Source organism: Oncorhynchus keta, chromosome 34 (genome assembly GCF_023373465.1).
Source record: "Oncorhynchus keta strain PuntledgeMale-10-30-2019 chromosome 34, Oket_V2, whole genome shotgun sequence".
NCBI classification, from domain to species: domain Eukaryota; kingdom Metazoa; phylum Chordata; class Actinopteri; order Salmoniformes; family Salmonidae; genus Oncorhynchus; species Oncorhynchus keta.
This window is the reverse complement of record NC_068454.1, coordinates 76,805,578-76,825,862: the sequence shown is the minus strand read 5'-3', so window position 1 is coordinate 76,825,862 and position 20,285 is coordinate 76,805,578. Positions and strand designations below refer to the sequence as shown.

Here is a 20,285-nt window from a genome sequence, read left to right as displayed (position 1 = left end):
GTGTGCCTACAGGTACGTTGTGTGTGTGTATGGGTGGGAGCGCGTGCCTACAGGTACGTTGTGTGTGTGTATGGGTGGGAGCGTGTGCCTACAGGTACGTTGTGTGTGTGTATGGGTGGGAGCGCGTGCCTACAGGTACGTTGTGTGTGTGTATGGGTGGGAGCGTGTGCCTACAGGTACGTTGTGTGTGTGTATGGGTGGGAGCGTGTGCCTACAGGTACGTTGTGTGTGTGTATGGGTGGGAGCGCGTGCCTACAGGTACGTTGTGTGTGTGTATGGGTGGGAGCGCGTGCCTACAGGTACGTTGTGTGTGTGTATGGGTGGGAGCGTGTGCCTACAGGTACGTTGTGTGTGTGTATGGGTGGGAGCGCGTGCCTACAGGTACGTTGTGTGTGTGTATGGGTGGGAGCGCGTGCCTACAGGTACGTTGTGTGTGTGTGTATGGGTGGGAGCGCGTGCCTACAGGTACGTTGTGTGTGTGTGTATGGGTGGGAGCGTGTGCCTACAGGTACGTTGTGTGTGTGTGTATGGGTGGGAGCGCGTGCCTACAGGTACGTTGTGTGTGTGTGTATGGGTGGGAGCGTGTGCCTACAGGTACGTTGTGTGTGTGTATGGGTGGGAGCGCGTGCCTACACGTACGTTGTGTGTGTGTATGGGTGGGAGCGCGTGCCTACACGTACGTTGTGTGTGTGTATGGGTGGGAGCGCGTGCCTACACGTACGTTGTGTGTGTGTATGGGTGGGAGCGCGTGCCTACACGTACGTTGTGTGTGTGTATGGGTGGGAGCGCGTGCCTACACGTACGTTGTGTGTGTGTATGGGTGGGAGCGCGTGCCTACACGTACGTTGTGTGTGTGTATGGGTGGGAGCGCGTGCCTACACGTACGTTGTGTGTGCGACCATCCATGAGTGTGCGCGTGTGTGTTATTGCATTGTCTACAGTTGTCATATGTGTACAATGTCCATATGAGGCTAATTGTGTGTGTGTGTGTGTGTGTGTGTGTGTGTGTGTGTGTGTGTGTGTGTGTGTGTGTGTGTGTGTGTGTGTGTGTGTGTGTGTGTGTGTGTGTGTGTGTGTGTGTGTGTGTGTGTGTGTGTGTGTGTGTGTGTGTGTGTGTGTGTGTGTGTGCATCATTAGGAAAATACCAGGGCAGTGGTACTAGTGATCATGTTTGTGTGGTCTTGTCTGTTTGCTCTCTCAGGTCAAACAATAATTAGTTGGACTATTTGACTAAAAGGTCAATTCATTTACCTCAAGAAGCAATGTGTGTGTGTTTTCGTTTCCCTAGTAACAGCATCATTATTTTCCATCACTCAGGACCGTCTCTACTATGTGATGGAGTATGTCAACGGAGGAGACCTCATGTTTCACATCCAGATAGTTGGCAAGTTCAAAGAGCCCCACGCAGCGTATGTATACAACCTACTTCCCTCTCTCTCCATCCATCGTTCCATCTGGTTTTATTAGTCAAGCAGATTGCCATACATATCACAGTCACCTCCACCATCCGTCCCTCCCTGCTCTCCTCCCCTCTCCCTCCTCCTCCATCTCAGCCAGGTGCTACCCCATCATCAATAAGCTGTGATCAGTCATCAATAGCTAACTCTATCTCTACCTAGCACTCTATCACTGTGTCTCTCTGTGTCTCTCTCCCAATTACATTCTCTCTCTCTCTCTCTCTCTCTCTCTCTCTCTCTCTCTCTCTCTCTCTCTCTCTCTCTTTCTCTCTCTCTTTATCTCTCTCTCTCCCTCAGGTTCTATGCAGCAGAGATAGCCATAGGCCTCTTCTTCCTCCATACTAAAGGAATCATCTACAGGTATTAAAGGAATCATCTACAGGTATTAAAGGAATCATCTATAGGTATTAAAGGAATCATCTACAGCTATTAAAGGAATCATCTACAGGTATTACAGGGATCATCTACAGGTATTACAGGAATCATCTACAGGTATTGCAGGAATCATCTACAGGTATTACAGGAATCATCTACAGGTATTAAAGGAATCATCTACAGCTATTAAAGGAATCATCTACAGGTATTACAGGGATCATCTACAGGTATTAAATGAATCATCTACAGGTATTGCAGGAATCATCTACAGGTATTAAAAGAATCATCTACGGGTATTAAAGGAATCATCTACAGGTATTACAGGGATCATCTACAGGTATTACAGGAATCATCTACAGGTATTGCAGGAATCATCTACAGGTATTACAGGAATCATCTACAGGTATTAAAGGAATCATCTACAGGTATTACAGGAATCATCGACAGGTATTACAGGAATCATCTACAGGTATTAAATGAATCATCTACAGGTATTAAAGGAATCATCTACGGGTATTAAAGGAATCATCTACAGGTATTAAAGGAATCATCTACAAGTATTACAGGAATCATCTACAGGTATTACAGGAATCATCTACAGGTATTGCAGGAATCATCTACAGTTATTACCGGAATCATCTACAGGTATTAAAGGAATCATCTGCAGGTATTAAAGGAATCATCTACAGGTATTGCAGGAATCATCTACAGGTATTAAAAGAATCATCTACGGGTATTAAAGGAATCATCTACAGGTATTAAAGGAATCATCTACGGGTATTAAAGGAATCATCTACGGGTATCAAAGGAATCATCTACAGGTATTACAGGAATCATCTACAGGTATTAAAGGAATCATCTACAAGTATTACAGGAATCATCTACAGTTATTACAGGAATCATCTACAGTTATTACAGGAATAAACTACAGGTATTAAAATAATCATCTACAGGTATTAAAGGAATCATCTACAGGTATTGCAGGAATCATCTACAGGTATTACAGGAATCATCTACAGGTATTGCAGGAATCATCTACAGTTATTACAGGAATCATCTACAGGTATTAAAGGAATCATCTGCAGGTATTAAAGGAATCATCTACAGGTATTGCAGGAATCATCTACAGGTATTACAGGAATCATCTACAGGTATTAAAGGAATCATCTACAGGTATTAAAGGAATCATCTACAGGTATTAAAGGAATCATCTACAGCTATTAAAGGAATCATCTACAGGTATTAAAGGAATCATCTACAGTTATTACAGGAATCATCTACAGGTATTAAAAGAATCATCTACGGGTATTAAAGGAATCATCTACAGGTATTAAAGGAATCATCTACAGGTATTAAAGGAATCATCTACAGTTATTAAAGGAATCATCTACAGGTATTAAAGGAATCATCTACGGGTATTAAAGGAATCATCTACGGGTATTAAAGGAATCATCTACGGGTATCAAAGGAATCATCTACAGGTATTACAGGAATCATCTACAGGTATTAAAGGAATCATCTACAAGTATTACAGGAATCATCTACAGTTATTACAGGAATCATCTACAGTTATTACAGGAATAAACTACAGGTATTAAAATAATCATCTACAGGTATTAAAGGAATCATCTACAGGTATTACAGGAATCATCTACAGGTATTACAGGAATCATCTACAGGTATTAAAGGAATCACATACAATATGTGTTCTCTCTCTCTCTCTCTCTCTCTCTCTCTCTCTCTTTCTTTCTTTATCTCTTTCTTTCTTTCTTTCTTTCTTTCTTTCTTTCTTTCTTTCTTTCTTTCTTTCTCTCTCACTCACTCTCTCTCACACTCTCTCTCTCTCCTACTGTCTGTCTGTCTGTCTGTCTCTCTCTCTCTCTCTCTCTCTCTGTGTGTCTCTCTATCTCTATGTCTCTATCTCTCTCTCCCTATCTCACAGGGATCTGAAGCTGGATAACGTGTTGCTGGACAGTGAGGGTCATATAAAGATAGCTGATTTTGGGATGTGTAGGGAGGGCATGTTTGAAGGTGACACTACACGTACCTTCTGTGGGACCCCAGACTACATCGCACCAGAGGTACTCCATTCATCACCCCTCTTACTCCCCTCACTCACTCCCTCTCATGCCCGCCGAGCACAGTACTTACCCCCCCACCTCTCACCTCTCATCCCTCCTGTCTCTGAGACATCCTCTGTCTTTCTGTTTGTTTAGTCACACTGTTTTCCAGAGCTGTGGCATGAGGCTGTCTCTTCTGCACCTCTCTTCACTTCATGTCTCCTGTCAATGTGTGTGTGTGTGTGTGTGTGTGTGTGTGTACAGTGTACAGTGTACAGTGTACAGTGTATACAGTGTGTGCATGTGTTCTGTGTGTGAGAGACAGTGTGATTGGTGATTAGCATGTGAGAGACAATGTGATTGGTGTGTGAGAGACAGTGGGATTGGTGATTGGTGTGTGAGAGACAGACTGTGTGATTGGTGATTGGCGTGTGAGAGACAGACTGTGTGATTGGTGATTGGCGTGTGCGTCATTGTGGTATCATTAACTTCCTAGGTAAACCCGTAGGGGATTGATCATCTAATGAAAAATCTCTATTGATTTTCCTGCATCTGTCATTGTGGTCAATGTCTGTCTGCCTGCCTGCCTGCCCTCCTGCCTGCCTGCCTGCCTGCCCTCCTGCCTGCCTGCCTGCCTGCCTGCCTGCCTGCCTGCCTGCCTGCCTGCCTGCCTGCCTGCCTGCCTGCCTGCCTGCCTGCCTGTCTGCCTGCCTGCCTGTGTATATAGTGTATATAGTGTATCCACAGATGTACAGCGTTTCCTGACCCTCTGTGTAATCCTGTCCTCCCTCTTGTCCTCCCTGTCTGTCAGATTGTAGCTTACCAGTCCTATGGTAAGGCAGTTGACTGGTGGTCGTATGGGGTGCTGCTCTATGAGATGTTGGCTGGACAGGTATGACTTGACTTCTCCATTCTTTCTAGCACTGAATCTAGCACCAATGCCTTCAACACAATAGAAACAACTATGTCCCCTCTCTCTCTCAATTTCTATTTCAATTTAAGGGGTTTTATTGGCATGGAAAACATATGTTCACATTGCCAAAGCAAGTGAAATAGATAATAAACAAAAGTGAAGTAAACAATCAGAAATGAGCAGTAAACATTACACTCACAGATTTCCAAAAGAATAAAGACATTTCAAATGTAATATTATGTCTGTATACAGTGTTGCAATGATGTGCAGATAGTTAAAGTACAACAGGGAAATGAAATATAAATATGAGTTGCATTTACAATGGTGTTTGTTCTTCACTGGTTGCCCTTTTCTTGTGGCAACAGGTCACACATCTTGCTGCTCTGATGTCACACTGTGGTATTTCACCCAGTAGATATGGGAGTTGATCAAAATTGGATTTGCTTTCAAATTCTCTCTCTCTCTCGCTCACCTCCCTCCCTCTTTTTCTATCTTCCTCCTCTTCCCTCCCATCCTCCCTCGCTCCCTCTGCATTCCCCCTTCCCCCTTCCATACTCTCTCACCCCCCTCAACTCTCTCTGTCCTCCTCTGTCCTCCCCTCCCAGCCTCCCTTTGATGGTGTTGATGAGGAGGAGTTGTTTCAGTCCATCATGGAGCAGAGTGTCTCCTATCCCAAGAGTCTGTCCCGTGAGGCCGTCGCCATCTGCAAGGGGGTAATCTACATTCTATTCAATTCACTTAGGAACAGTCAAGAAGGCATATCTCACCATGTCATTTTTAAGTCAACATAGTGGAAGGTACAGCATACTAACCTTGCAACTCTGCAAGAATGATATTTCAAGACAATGCTCCATCGATCTAATGCTCTCGACCTCTTTTCTATCTCTCCTTCTCTCCTTTTCCCTCCATTTTCACACTCTTCTTCTTTATTCCACTCCACTGTGCCCAGCTCCTGACCAAGCACCCAGCGAAGCGACTGGGCGGAGGGGAGGAGGGGGAGAAAGAGATACGGGAACATCACTTCTTCCGTTGGATGGACTGGGACCGACTGGAGAGAATGGAGATACAGCCTCCCTTCAAACCCAGAACTGTTAGTCTCTAACTCTACCTCCTCTATTCTCTCTCTACCTCTTCCACTAACTCTACCTCCTGTATTCTCTCTCTACCTCTTCCTCTACCTCTACCTCCTGTATTCTCTCTCTACCTCTTCCTCTACCTCCTCTATTCTCTCTCTACCTCTTCCACTACCTCTACCTCCTGTATTCTCTCTCTACCTCTTCCTCTACCTCTACCTCCTGTATTCTCTCTCTACCTCTTCCTCTACCTGCTCTAATCTCTCTCTACCTCTTCCTCTACCTCTACCTCCTGTATTCTCTCTCTACCTCTTCCTCTACCTGCTCTAATCTCTCTCTACCTCTTCCTCTACCTCTACCTCCTGTATTCTCTCTCTATCTCTACCTCTACCTCTCCTAATCTCTCTCTACCTCTTCCTCTACCTCTACCTCCTGTATTCTCTCTCAACCTCTTCCTCTACCTCTACCTCCTCTATTCTCTCTCTACCTCTTCCTCTACCTCTACCTCCTCTAATCTCTCTACCTCTTCCTCTACCTCTACCTCCTGTATTCTCTCTCTACCTCTTCCTCTACTCTACTCCTCTATTCTCTCTCTACCTCTTCCTCTACCTGCTCTAATCTCTCTCTACCTCTTCCTCTACCTCTACCTCCTGTATTCTCTCTCTACCTCTTCCTATACCTGCTCTTCTCTCTCTACCTCTTTCTCTACCTCTACCTCCTGTAATCTCTCTCTACCTCTTCCTCTACCTGCTCTAATCTCTCTCTACCTCTTCCTCCACCTGCTCTAATCTCTCTCTACCTCTTTCTCTACCTCTACCTCCTGTATTCTCTCTCTACCTCTTCCTCTACCTCTACCTCCTGTATTCTCTCTCTACCTCTTCCTCTACCTGCTCTAATCTCTCTCCACCTCTTCCTCTACCTCTACCTCCTGTATTCTCTCTCCACCTCTTCCTCTACCTCTACCTCCTCTAATCTCTCTCTACCTCTTCCTCTACCTCTACCTCCTTTATTCTCTCTCTACCTCTTCCTCTACCTGCTCTAATCTCTCTCTACCTCTTCCTCTACCTCTACCTCCTGTATTCTCTCTCTACCTCTTCCTCTACATCTACCTCCTCTAATCTCTCTCTACCTCTTCCTCTACCTCTACCTCCTCTATTCTCTCTCTACCTCTTCCTCTACCTGCCTCTAATCTCTCTCTACCTCTTCCTCTACCTCTACCTCCTCTATTCTCTCTCTACCTCTTCCTCTACCTCTACCTCCTGTATTCTCTCTCTACCTCTTCCTCTACCTGCTCTAATCTCTCTCTACCTCTTCCTCTACCTCTACCTCTAATTCTCTTCAACCTCTTCCTCTACCTGCTCTATTCTCTCTCTACCTCTTCCTCTACCTCTACCTCCTCTATTCTCTCTCAACCTCTTCCTCTTACCTCTACCTCTATTCTCTCTCTACCTCTTCCTCTACCTCCTTCTCTCTTCCTCTACCTCTCTTCCTCTATTCCTCTACCTCTTCCTCTACCTCTCTAATCTCTCTCTTCCTCTTCCTCTACCTGCTCTAATCTCTCTCTACCTCTTCCTCTACCTCTACCTCCTGTATTCTCTCTCTACATCTTCCTCTACCTGCTCTAATCTCTCTCCATCCTCCTTCTTCTCTCTCTCCTCTTCCTCTACCTCTACCTCCTGTATTCTCTCTCCACCTCTTCCTCTACCTGCTCTAATCTCTCTCTACCTCTACCTCTACCTCCTTTATTCTCTCTCTACCTCTTCCTCTACCTGCTCTAATCTCTCTCTACCTCTTCCTCTACCTCTACCTCCTGTATTCTCTCTCTACCTCTTCCTCTACCTGCCTCTCTAATCTCTCTCTACCTCTTCCTCTACCTCTACCTCCTGTATTCTCTCTCTACCTCTTCCTCTACCTGCCTAATCTCTCTCTACTCTTCCTCTACCTCTCTAATCTCTCTCTACCTCTTCCACTACCTCTACCTCATGTATTCTCTCTCTACCTCTTCCTCTACCTGCTCTAATCTCTCTCTACCTCTTCCTCTACCTGCTCTAATCTCTCTCTACCTCTTCCTCCACCTGCTCTAATCTCTCTCTACCTCTTTCTCTACCTCTACCTCCTGTATTCTCTCTCTACCTCTTCCTCTACCTCTACCTCCTGTATTCTCTCTCTACCTCTTCCTCTACCTGCTCTAATCTCTCTCCTCTTCCTCTTCCTCTACCTCCTAATCTCTCTCTACCTCTTCCTCTTCCTCTACCTCCTATTCTCTCTCTACCTCTTCCTCTATTCTCTCTCTACCTCTTCCTCTACCTCTACCTCCTGTATTCTCTCTCTACCTCTTCCTCTACCTGCTCTATTCTCTCTCTACCTCTTCCTCTACCTCTACCTCCTGTATTCTCTCTCTACCTCTTCCTCTACCTGCTCTAATCTCTCTCTACCTCTTCCTCTACCTCCTCCTGTATTCTCTCTCTACCTCTTCCTCTACCTCTACCTCCTCTAATCTCTCTCTACCTCTTCCTCTACCTCTACCTCCTTTATTCTCTCTCTACCTCTTCCTCTACCTGCTCTAATCTCTCTCTACCTCTTCCTCTACCTCTACCTCCTGTATTCTCTCTCTACCTCTTCCTCTACATCTACCTCCTCTAATCTCTCTCTACCTCTTCCTCTACCTCTACCTCCTCTATTCTCTCTCTACCTCTTCCTCTACCTGCTCTAATCTCTCTCTACCTCTTCCTCTACCTCCTCTATTCTCTCTCTACCTCTTCCTCTACCTGCTCCTCTAATCTCTCTCTACCTCTTCCTCTACCTCTACCTCCTGTATTCTCTCTCTACCTCTTCCTCTACCTGCTCTAATCTCTCTCTACCTCTTCCTCTACCTCCTGTATTCTCTCTCTACCTCTTCCTCTACCTGCTCTAATCTCTCTCTACCTCTTTCTCTACCTCTACCTCCTGTATTCTCTCTCTACCTCTTCCTCTACCTCTCTACCTCTCTCTCTCTACCTCCTCTACCTCTCTAATCTCTCTCCTCTCTTCCTCTACCTCTACCTCCTGTATTCTCTCTCTCTTCCTCTACCTGCTCTAATCTCTCTCTACCTCTTCCTCTACCTCTCTACCTCTCTCTACCTCTTCCTCTACCTCTACCTCCTGTATTCTCTCTCTACCTCTTCCTCTACCTGCTCTAATCTCTCTCTACCTCTTCCTCTACCTCTACCTCCTGTATTCTCTCTCTACCTCTTCCTCTACCTCCTCTAATCTCTCTCTACCTCTTCCTCTACCTCTACCTCTTTGTATTCTCTCTCTCTACCTCTTCCTCTACCTCTCTAATCTCTCTACCTCTTCCTCTACCTCCTGTATTCTCTCTCTACCTCTTCCTCTCCTCTACATCCTTCCTAATCTCTCTCTACCTCTTCCTCTATTCTACCTCCTTTATTCTCTCTCTACCTCTTCCTCTACCTGCTCTATTCTCTCTACCTCTTCCTCTACCTCTACCTCCTCTATTCTCTCTCAACCTCTTCCTCTACCTCTACCTCCTCTAATCTCTCTCTACCTCTTCCTCTACCTCTACCTCCTTTATTCTCTCTCTACCTCTTCCTCTACCTGCTCTAATCTCTCTCTACCTCTTCCTCTACCTCTACCTCCTCTATTCTCTCTCAACCTCTTCCTCTACCTCTACCTCCTCTATTCTCTCTCTACCTCTTCCTCTACCTCCTGTATCTCTCTCTTCCTCTACCTCTACCTCCTCTATTCTCTCTCTACCTCTTCCTCTACCTGCTCTAATCTCTCCCTACCTCTTCCTCTACCTCTACCTCCTGTATTCTCTCTCTACCTCTTCCTCTACCTGCTCTAATCTCTCTCTACCTCTTCCTCTACCTCTACCTCCTGTATTCTCTCTCTACCTCTTCCTCTACCTGCTCCTAATCTCTCTCTACTCTCTTTCTCTCCTCTACCTCCTGTATTCTCTCTCTACCTCTTCCTCTACCTCTCTAATTCTCTCTATACTCTTCCTCTACCTGCTCTATTCTCTCTCTACCTCTACCTCCTCAATTCTCTCTCTACCTCTTCCTCGACCTCCTCAATTCTCTCTCTACCTCTTCCTCTACCTGCTCTATTCTCTCTCTTCCTCTACCTCTACCTCCTGTATTCTCTCTCTACCTCTTCCTCTAATCTCTCTCTACCTCTTCCTCTACCTCTACCTCCTGTATTCTCTCTCTACCTCTTCCTCTTCCTGCTCTTCTCTCTCTATTCTTCTCTACTCTACCTCTTATTCTCTCTCCCTCTTCCTCTACCTGCTCTAATCTCTCTCTACCTCTTCCTCTACCTCCTGTATTATCTCTCTACCTCTTCCTCTTCTCTCTACCTCCTCTAATCTCTCTCTACCTCTTCCTCTACCTCTACCTCCTTTATTCTCTCTCTACCTCTTCTATCTCCTGCTCTAATCTCTCTCTACCTCTTCCTCTCCTCTACCTCCTCTATTCTCTCTCTACCTCTTCCTCTACCTGCTCTAATCTCTCTCTACCTCTTCCTCTACCTCTACCTCCTCTATTCTCTCTCTAACCTCTTCCTCTACCTCTCCTCCTCTATTCTCTCTCTACCTCTTCCTCTACCTCCTCTAATCTCTCTCTCTACCTCTACCTCTACCTCTGTATTCTCTCTCTACCTCTTCCTCTACCTGCTCTAATCTCTCTCTACCTCTTCCTCTACCTCTACCTCCTGTATTCTCTCTCTACCTCTTCCTCTACCTGCTCTATCTCTCTCTCTCTACCTCTACCTCCTGTCTTCTCCTCTTTATCTTCTCAGCCTCTCTAATTCTACCTCTACCTCCTGTATTCTCTCTCTACCTCTTCCTCTACCTGCTCTAATCTCTCTCTACCTCTTCCTCTACCTGCTCTAATCTCTCTCTACCTCTTCCTCTACCTCTACCTCCTGTATTCTCTCTCTACCTCTTCCTCTCTAATCTCTCTCTACCTCTTCCTCTACCTCTACCTCCTGTATTCTCTCTCTACCTCTTCCTCTATTCTAATCTCTCTACCTCTTCCTCTACCTCTACCTCTGTATTCTCTCTCTACCTCTTCCTCTACCTGCTCTAATCTCTCTCTACCTCTTCCTCTACCTCCTCCTGTATTCTCTCTCTACCTCTTCCTCTACCTCTACCTCCTCTAATCTCTCTCTACCTCTTCCTCTACCTCTACCTCCTCTATTCTCTCTCTACCTCTTCCTCTACCTGCTCTAATCTCTCTCTACCTCTTCCTCTACCTCTACCTCCTGTATTCTCTCTCTACCTCTTCCTCTACCTCTACCTCCTCTAATCTCTCTCTACCTCTTCCTCTACCTCTACCTCCTCTATTCTCTCTCTACCTCTTCCTCTACCTGCTCTAATCTCTCTCTACCTCTTCCTCTACCTCTACCTCCTCTATTCTCTCTCAACCTCTTCCTCTACCTCTACCTCCTCTAATCTCTCTCTACCTCTTCCTCTACCTCTACCTCCTCTATTCTCTCTCTACCTCTTCCTCTACCTGCTCTAATCTCTCTCTACCTCTTCCTCTACCTCTACCTCCTCTATTCTCTCTCAACCTCTTCCTCTACCTCTACCTCCTCTATTCTCTCTCTACCTCTTCCTCTACCTCCTGTATCCTCTCTTCCTCTTCCTCTACCTCCTCTCTCTCTCTACCTCTTCCTCTACCTCTACCTCCTCTACCTCTTCCTCTACTCTCTAATCTCTCTCTACCTCTTCCTCTACCTCTACCTCCTGTATTCTCTCTCTACCTCTTCCTCTACCTCTCTAATCTCTCTCTACCTCTTCCTCTACTCTCTCTATCTCTCTCTTCTTCCTCTACCTCTACCTCCTGTATTCTCTCTCTACCTCTTCCTCTACCTGCTCTAATCTCTCTCTACCTCTACCTCTACCTCCTCTATTCTCTCTCTACCTCTTCCTCTACCTGCTCTAATCTCTCTCTACCTCTTCCTCTACCTCTACCTCCTGTATTCTCTCTCTACCTCTTCCTCTACCTGCTCTAATCTCTCTCTACCTCTTCCTCTACCTCTACCTCCTGTATTCTCTCTCTACCTCTTCCTCTACCTGCTCTAATCTCTCTCTACCTCTTCCTCTACCTCTACCTCCTCTATTCTCTCTCTACCTCTTCCTCTACCTCTACCTGCTCTATTCTCTCTCAACCTCTTCCTCTTCCTCTACCTCCTGTATTCTCTCTCTACCTCTTCCTCTACCTCCTCTATTCTCTCTCTACCTCTACCTCCTCTATTCTCTCTCTCATTCTATCTCTCTCTCTACCTCTTTCTCTGTCTGTCTCTCTCTCTTTCTATCTCTCTCTCTCTCTACCTCTTCCTCTACCTCCTCTATTCTCTCTCTACCTCTTTCTCTATCTCTACCTCCTCTATTCTCTCTCTACCTCTTCCTTTACCTCCTCTATGCTCTCTCTACCTCTTCCTCTACCTCCTCTATTCTCTCTCTACCTCTACCTCCTCTATTCTCTCTCTCATTCTATCTCTCTCTCTACCTCTTTCTCTGTCTGTCTCTCTCTTTCTATCTCTCTCTCTCTACCTCTTCCTCTACCTCCTCTATTCTCTCTCTACCTCTTTCTCTATCTCTACCTCCTCTATTCTCTCTCTACCTCTTCCTCTACCTCCTCTATTCTCTCTCTACCTCTTCCTCTACCTCCTCTATTCTCTCTCTACCTCTACCTCCTCTATTCTCTCTCTCATTCTCTCTCTCTCTACCTCTTCCTCTACCTCTACCTCCTCTATTCTCTCTCTACCTCTACCTCTTCCTCTACCTCCTCTATTCTCTCTCTACCTCTTCCTCTACCTCTACCTCCTCTATTCTCTCTCTACCTCTTCCTCTACCTCATCTATTCTCTCTCTACCTCTTTCTCTACCTGCTCTATTCTCTCTCTACCTCTTCCTCTACCTATTCCTGCTCTATTCTAGCTCTACCTCTTCCTCTACCTGCTCTAATCTCTCTCTACCTCTTCCTCTACCTGCCTCTCTCTCTACCTCTTCCTCTACCTCTTCCTGCTCTATTCTAGCTCTACCTCTTCTTCTACCTGCTCTAATCTCTCTCTACCTCTTCCTCTACCTCCTCAATTCTCTCTCTACCTCTTCCTCTACCTGCTCTATTCTCTCTCTACCTCTACCTCCTCAATTCTCTCTCTACCTCTTCCTCTACCTCCTCAATTCTCTCTCTACCTCTTCCTCTACCTGCTCTATTCTCTCTCTTCCTCTACCTCTACTACTGCTCTATTCTCTCTCTCTACCTCTTTCTCCCTCTATCTCTACCTCCTCAATTCTCTCTCTACCTCTTCCTCTACCTCCTCAATTCTCTCTCTACCTCTTCCTCTACCTGCTCTATTCTCTCTCTTCCTCTACCTCTTCTATTCTCTCTTTACCTCTACCTCCTCTATTCTCTCTCTACCTCTTCCTCTACCTCTACCTCTTCTATTCTCTCTCTACATCTACCTCTTCCTCTACTTCCTCTATTCTCTCTCTACCTCTTCCTCTACCTCCTCTATTCTCTCTCGACCTCTTCCTCTACCCATACCTCCTCTATTCTCTCTCTACCTCTTCCTCTACCTCCTCTATTCTCTCTCTCATTCTATCTCTCTCTCTCTACCTCTTTCTCTGTCTGTCTCTCTCTTTATATCTCTCTCTCTCTACCTCTTTCTCTGCCTGTCTCTCTCTTTATATCTCTCTCTCTACCTCTACCTCCTCTATTCTCTCTCTACCTCTTCCTCTACCTCCTCTATTCTCTCTCTACCTCTTCCTCTACCCATACCTCCTCTATTCTCTCTCTCATTCTATCTCTCTCTCTACCTCTTTCTCTGTCTGTCTCTCTCTTTATATCTCTCTCTCTACCTCTTCCTCTACCCATACCTCCTCTATTCTCTCTCTACCTCTTCCTCTACCTCCTCTATTCTCTCTCTACCTCTTCCTCTACCTCCTCTATTCTCTCTCTCATTCTATCTCTCTCTCTACCTCTTTCTCTGTCTCTCTCTTTATATATCTCTCTCTACCTCTTTCTCTGTCTGTCTCTCTCTCTCTATCTCTCTCTTTCTATCTCTCTCTCTACCTCTTTCTCTGTCTGTCTCTCTCTTTATATCTCTCTCTCTCTACCTCTTTCTCTGTCTGTCTCTCTCATTCTCTTCTCTCTACCTCTTTCTCTGTCTGTCTCTCTCTTTATATCTCTCTCTACCTCTTTCTCTGTCTGTCTGTCTTTATATCTCTCCTCTACCTCCTCTATTCTCTCTCTACCTCTTCCTTTACCTCCTCTATTCTCTCTCTACCTCTTCCTCTACCCATACCTCCTATATTCTCTCTCTCATTCTATCTCTTTCTTTCTCTGTCTGTCTCTCTCTTCTCTCTCTCTCTACTTCTTCCTCTACCCATACCTCCTCTATTCTCTCTCTCATTCTATCTCTCTCTCTACCTCTTTCTCTGTCTGTCTCTCTCTATATCTCTCTTCTACTCTTCCTCTACCTACCTCCTCTATTCTCTCTCTCATTCTATCTCTCTCTCTCTACCTCTTTCTCTGTCTGTCTCTCTCTTTATATCTCTCTCTCTACCTCTTCCTCTACCCATACCTCCTCTATTCTCTCTCTATTCTATCTCTCTCTCTCTACCTCTTTCTCTGTCTGTCTCTCTCTTTATATCTCTCTCTCTACTCTTCCTCTACCCTCCTCCTCTATTCTCTCTCTCATTCTATCTCTCTCTCTCTACCTCTTTCTCTGTCTCTCTCTTTATCTCTCTCTCTACCTCTTTCTCTGTCTGTCTCTCTCTTTCTATCTCTCTCTTTATATCTCTCTCTCTACCTCTTTCTCTGTCTGTCTCTCTCTACCTCTTCCTCTACCTCCTCTATTCTCTCTCTACCTCTACCTCTACCTCCTCTATTCTCTCTCTCATTCTATCTCTCTCTCTCTACCTCTTTCTCTGTCTCTCTCTTTCTATCTCTCTCTCTACCTCTTTCTCTGTCTGTCTCTCTCTACCTCTTCCTCTACCTCCTCTATTCTCTCTCTACCTCTTCCTCTACCTCCTCTATTCTCTCTCTACCTCTACCTCTACCTCCTCTATTCTCTCTCTCATTCTATCTCTCTCTCTCTACCTCTTTCTCTGTCTCTCTCTTTCTATTTCTCTCTCTACCTCTTCCTCTACCCATACCTCCTCTATTCTCTCTCTCATTCTATCTCTCTCTCTCTACCTCTTTCTCTGTCTGTCTCTCTCTTTCTATCTCTCTCTTTATATCTCTCTCTCTTTCTATCTCTCCCTCTACATCTACCTCTACCTCCTCTATTCTCTCTCTCATTCTATCTCTCTCTCTCTCTACCTCTTTCTCTGTCTCTCTCTTTATATCTCTCTTTCTACCTCTTTCTCTGTCTGTCTCTCTCTTTATATCTCTCTCTTTCTATCTCTCTCTACCTCTTTCTCTGTCTGTCTGTCTCTCTCTACCTCTACCTCTACCTCCTCTATTCTCTCTCTCATTCTATCTCTCTCTCTCTACCTCTTTCTCTGTCTGTCTCTCTCTTTATATATTTCTCTCTACCTCTTCCTCTACCCATACCTCCTCTATTCTCTCTCTACCTCTTCCTCTACCTCCTCTATTCTCTCTCTCATTCTATCTCTCTCTCTCTACCTCTTTCTCTGTCTGTCTCTTTCTATCTCTCTCTCTATCTCTTTCTCTGTCTACGTCTCTCTCTCTCTCTTAATATTCCGCTTTCTTGGGCCTCTTCAAACCTAGAACTGTCAGTAAATCCCACAGGAGTTATCTATCTCTGTCTTCCTCTCCATGTCTCTAAATCCTCCTCCTCTCTTCATAATGACTCTCCTCACAACACTCAGGGGTTCAATACTTCAACCTTTCTCTCTCCATCCATCTTTTTGTATTCAACTTTCTCTATAGTTTATATTTCTATCCCTTTTTCAATTCAATTCTAGGGGCTTTATTGACATAGGAAACATATATATTACACTGCCAAACCAGGTGGAATAGATACAAACTGAACAGTAAACATTACACTCAAAAAAGTTCCAAAAGAATAAAGATATTTCAAATGTCATATTATGTCTATATACAATGTTGTAACAATGTGCAAATAGTTATAGTACAAGTGGGAAAATAAATAAACATAAATATAGGTTGTACTTACAGTGGTGTTTGTTCTTCACTGGTTGCCCTTTTCTTTTGGCAACAGGTCACAAACCTTGCTGCTGTGATGGCACACAGCATTCTGGTATTTCACCCAATACATACGGGAGTTTACCAAAATTGGATTTGTTTTCTAATTCTTGGTGGGTCTGTGTAATCTGAGGGAAATACGTGTCACTAATATGGTCGTACATTTGGCAGGAGGTTAGGAAGTGCAGCTCAGTTACCACATCATTTTGTGGGCAGTGAGCACATAGCCTGTCTTCTCTTGAGAGCCATGTCTGCCTACGGCTGCCTTTCTCACGTGTCATTTTTTCTCCCACTCCCTCATCACTATATACTGTATACAGTATATATCTCCTCATTTCTCCCTCATTCTCAGAGATAGACCTTGAGCATTCTGGAACAGACAGGGGTGTCATAACATTCATGACCCTCCCGCCCTGGGGTCCCGCCATCTTGTCTCGTATGCAAATCTATGCCATCATTAGCCTGTCACTTAGCAGTCTGTGGCCGTGCCAGCCAATGGCTGAGTGGGCAGTGAGATGTCAGAATGTGCTCTGGGGTCAGAGGCCAGGCCCATTAGCCAAATGAGATTCATATCAACCAGCAGAGCAGCTGTCACACGCTGAGGGGAACACGGACCAAACGTGCCATTCTTTACTGTACACCTGAGGGAGAGAGAAGGAGGGAGAGAGAAGGAGGGAGAGAGAAGGAGGGAGAGAGAAGGCTGGAGAGAGAAGGAGGGAGAGAGAAGGAGGGAGAGAGAAGGAGGGAGAGAGAATGAGGGAGAGAGAAGGAGGGAGAGAGAAGGCTGGAGAGAGAAGGAGGGAGAGAGAAGGAGGGAGAGAGAAGGAGGGAGAGAGAAGGAGGGAGAGAGAAGGCTGGAGAGAGAAGGAGGGAGAGAGAAGGAGGGAGAGAGAAGGAGGGAGAGAGAAGGCTGGAGAGAGAAGGAGGGAGAGAGAAGGAGGGAGAGAGAAGGCTGGAGAGAGAAGGAGGGAGAGAGAAGGAGGGAGAGAGAAGGAGGGAGAGAGAAGGCTGGAGAGAGAAGGAGGGAGAGAGAAGGAGGGAGAGAGAAGGAGGGACAGGCAGAGAGGAGGGACAGGCAGAGAGATCATTCATGTGTGGATGTGTGTGCCCGTGTGTGTGGAAGGAGTTCGATTTTTCTCTCAGTCCTTTATTTCATGTGTATATATGTGTTCTATGTGTAATAATCTCTCTCTCTCTCAGGGTGGGAAGAAAGGGGAGAACTTTGACAAGTTCTTCACAGCAGCTCCGTCCGTGCTGACACCCTCTGACCCTGACGTTCTGGCGGCCATTGACCAGGAAGACTTCCTGGGCTTCTCCTTCATTAACCCTGAGCTCGCCCCCCCGACCCTCACTGCCATCTGAGGGGGGCAGCTCTGTCTCTCTCCACCCACACTTTTTTGAAGGGCACGACTCGGTTTCGCTCTGCTCTCCGCTCTTTCGGAGGGGGCAGCTCTCTGTATTTTTATCCTCTTCTCTTGGTCTGAAGGGAGCAGCTCTGTCTCTCTCTATCCTCTCTGTCTGAGGGGGGGGGGGGCTCCCCACACATTCCCCTCACTGCCTAACAGTCATTTTCTAAAGAAAATAAGTTAAAAACAGAGAATAGCACACAATTTAAACACAAACAATCAGTCTACACAACCTACAGATAACTCTCCCTCTGTGCTATACTCTAGAGCCTGAGTTCATGGCTTATCTTTCAGAGGAAGATCTGTGTGATACGGGGATGGATGGGCAGATTAGCGGTAAAAGTCAAATAACACATTTAGTTGATGCGATGCATACAAAACAACATCACTGTTATTTAAAGATGATGCAGTTCATTGCAAACATATACTGTAAGATGACACTGAATCTGACTTAAATCTGTAGTGATTTTAAGGTAAATGTATTTTATGACATGGTATCATGCTATTGTGGTATCAATATCAGATCTATTACATAGAAATACAGATAGAGCTGTCTATATGCCACATTTATAATCTATTACTTATGAAATTAATTACCTCTGATATTATGTAAAGCAATATTTCTTGTGTCATGTAATGTCATATTGTGTTCTATTACATTGTTCTATTATATTATTACCAAAAAATTGCTCCTTGTTTTGTGTTTCCAATTTAACTTCAATCCATTGATGATATAATTGTGATATATAGCTAGAAACCTAGAAGATGGGTAAGAAATCAAATAAAATCATTATATATTACTGCTTGAAGAAAGTGATCAGTGATCTGGGATCAGATTCCCCTACCTACCCCCAGTCCTAACTATAACCGTTAGACCTGAGGTGAGGTGAATGGTAACCAATCATGAAAATGAAACCATCTAACCCTGTGTTCTGAGGTTAAGGGTTATTTTAACTAACTACATGATTACTTACTCTCCCATCTCTATCAACAAATAAAATATTTTCCACTTGGACTACCAAGTCAACCATCTGGTTGATGTTTCCATACTGCACAGCTATGCCCTGTCAGCCTTACACGTTGTCATCTCTCATTCTATTCCTAGATCAGTTGCTATATTTCTTCACTTTCTTGCTGATTTGACACTTTGACCTGGACCCAAATTGAATGTGAAAGCACTAACTCAGGTCCAACTGAGCTAACTGACCCGGGTTGGCACTACATCAGACACGTGACCTGAGACTACCCAGGATATCTGAGATGAGGAGAGGACATTTTCAGTAGAGTTGGGATTCAGTGAGCCACAATGCTTCATGTTAAGCCCCAACTAATAATATGCTTATATGCTAGCATATAACAAATCAAATCAAATCACTTTTTATTGGTCACATACACATGGTTAGCAGATGTTAATGCGAGTGTAGCTAAATGCTTGTGCTTCTAGTACCGACCATGCAGGAATATCTAACAATTAATCTAACAATGTCACAACAACTACCTTTTACACACAAGTGTAAAGGAATGAATAAGAATATGTACATATAAACATATGGATGAGCGATGGCCGAACGGCATAGTCAAGATGCAGTAGATGGTATACAGTACAGTATATACATATGAGATGAGTAATGTAGGGTATGTAAACATTATAAGTGGCATTGTTTAAAGTGACTAGTGATACATTTATTACATCCTATTTTTAATTATTAAAGTTGTTATCTTATATTAACATTGTTATCTTATATGAGATATATATGAGATGAGCATGTAATATTGTTACAACTTTTGTAGATTTTAATTTACGGAAGTAGTTTTGTTTTATTTAAATGAGATTAGATCAAGTCCTCATTCTTAGTTGGCACATTCCCTGTACGGGTCTATACTCTAGTGTACTGTACTACATTGTAAGGTACTATATTGTACTGTGCTGTACGGTCATTTGCTGTGTAAGGACATTGATCCACCACTGATAAGGTTAAAATGTGGGACAGGTCAATACATGGAAACATAATCATGACGTATTCATGTTCTGTCGTTAAAATATACTTGACCTGGAGAGTGTTGCCAGGCAATGTTCTGGACTGTTTTATATTACATCTAGGATCCCCATTATGGTCTGTTACACTGGAATTAGTCTAAGTTATTAGTGAGTAAAAAACTGTCAAATATTTGTATACTTATGAAAACATAGTCATCTGAACTATTGTGATCCTGGTGAAATTATACACAGAGTCCTTCTTGCCCTTTGTGCTGTTGTCTGTGCCCAAGAATGTTTGTACCATGTTATGTGCTGCTATCATATTGTGTTGCTACCATGTTGTTGTCATGTGTTATTGCTACCATGCTGTGTTGTCATGTGTTGCTGCTATACTATGTTGATATCTTTAGTTCTCTCTTTATGTGGTGTTTACATTTGTATACCATCACATACTGTATCTCTATTAGGGAATACTTTGGAACAGATCTCCACATTTAAAATCCCTTGGAGATGACTTGCTGGTGTTTTTAGTCCACAATAAGATAATGAACTTGGGGGACAAATAAAATCACCTGTAGGACAAATTCAGAGCTGTTCCTGTCGGCTACTTTAAAGGGTCAACCAGGTTTGAGTGGTCATCATCACCCAAGGTCAGTTTGGGTTCAGGGTCAAACAGAAAGGGATTTGTGTAGATATAATACTACAGTACGCATCAAGATATTAAAATCATATAACATTTTAAGTTATGAATTTATCATTTATCTGTATATTTATTAGTTGGGTGATTTCATGTTTTGTGTATTGGGAATACATCAAAAATCATAATAAAATGAACTGGAAAGTCTG

General features: G+C 44.2%; 1 protein-coding gene across 2 annotated transcripts in view; it reads left to right on the top strand.

The window, feature by feature from the left end:
• Positions 1 to 20,285, top strand: part of LOC118379399 (protein kinase C alpha type-like) — a 52,848-nt gene extending 32,563 nt beyond the window's left edge. For both annotated transcript variants that reach the window (XM_052494973.1, XM_052494974.1), the window contains 7 exons: positions 1,318 to 1,409; positions 1,755 to 1,817; positions 3,775 to 3,913; positions 4,704 to 4,784; positions 5,411 to 5,518; positions 5,755 to 5,895; positions 17,256 to 20,285. In XM_052494973.1, the coding sequence (XP_052350933.1) occupies positions 1,318 to 1,409; positions 1,755 to 1,817; positions 3,775 to 3,913; positions 4,704 to 4,784; positions 5,411 to 5,518; positions 5,755 to 5,895; positions 17,256 to 17,417 (786 nt within the window). In that variant the 3' untranslated portion in view covers positions 17,418 to 20,285. The remainder of the gene's footprint in view (positions 1 to 1,317; positions 1,410 to 1,754; positions 1,818 to 3,774; positions 3,914 to 4,703; positions 4,785 to 5,410; positions 5,519 to 5,754; positions 5,896 to 17,255) is intronic.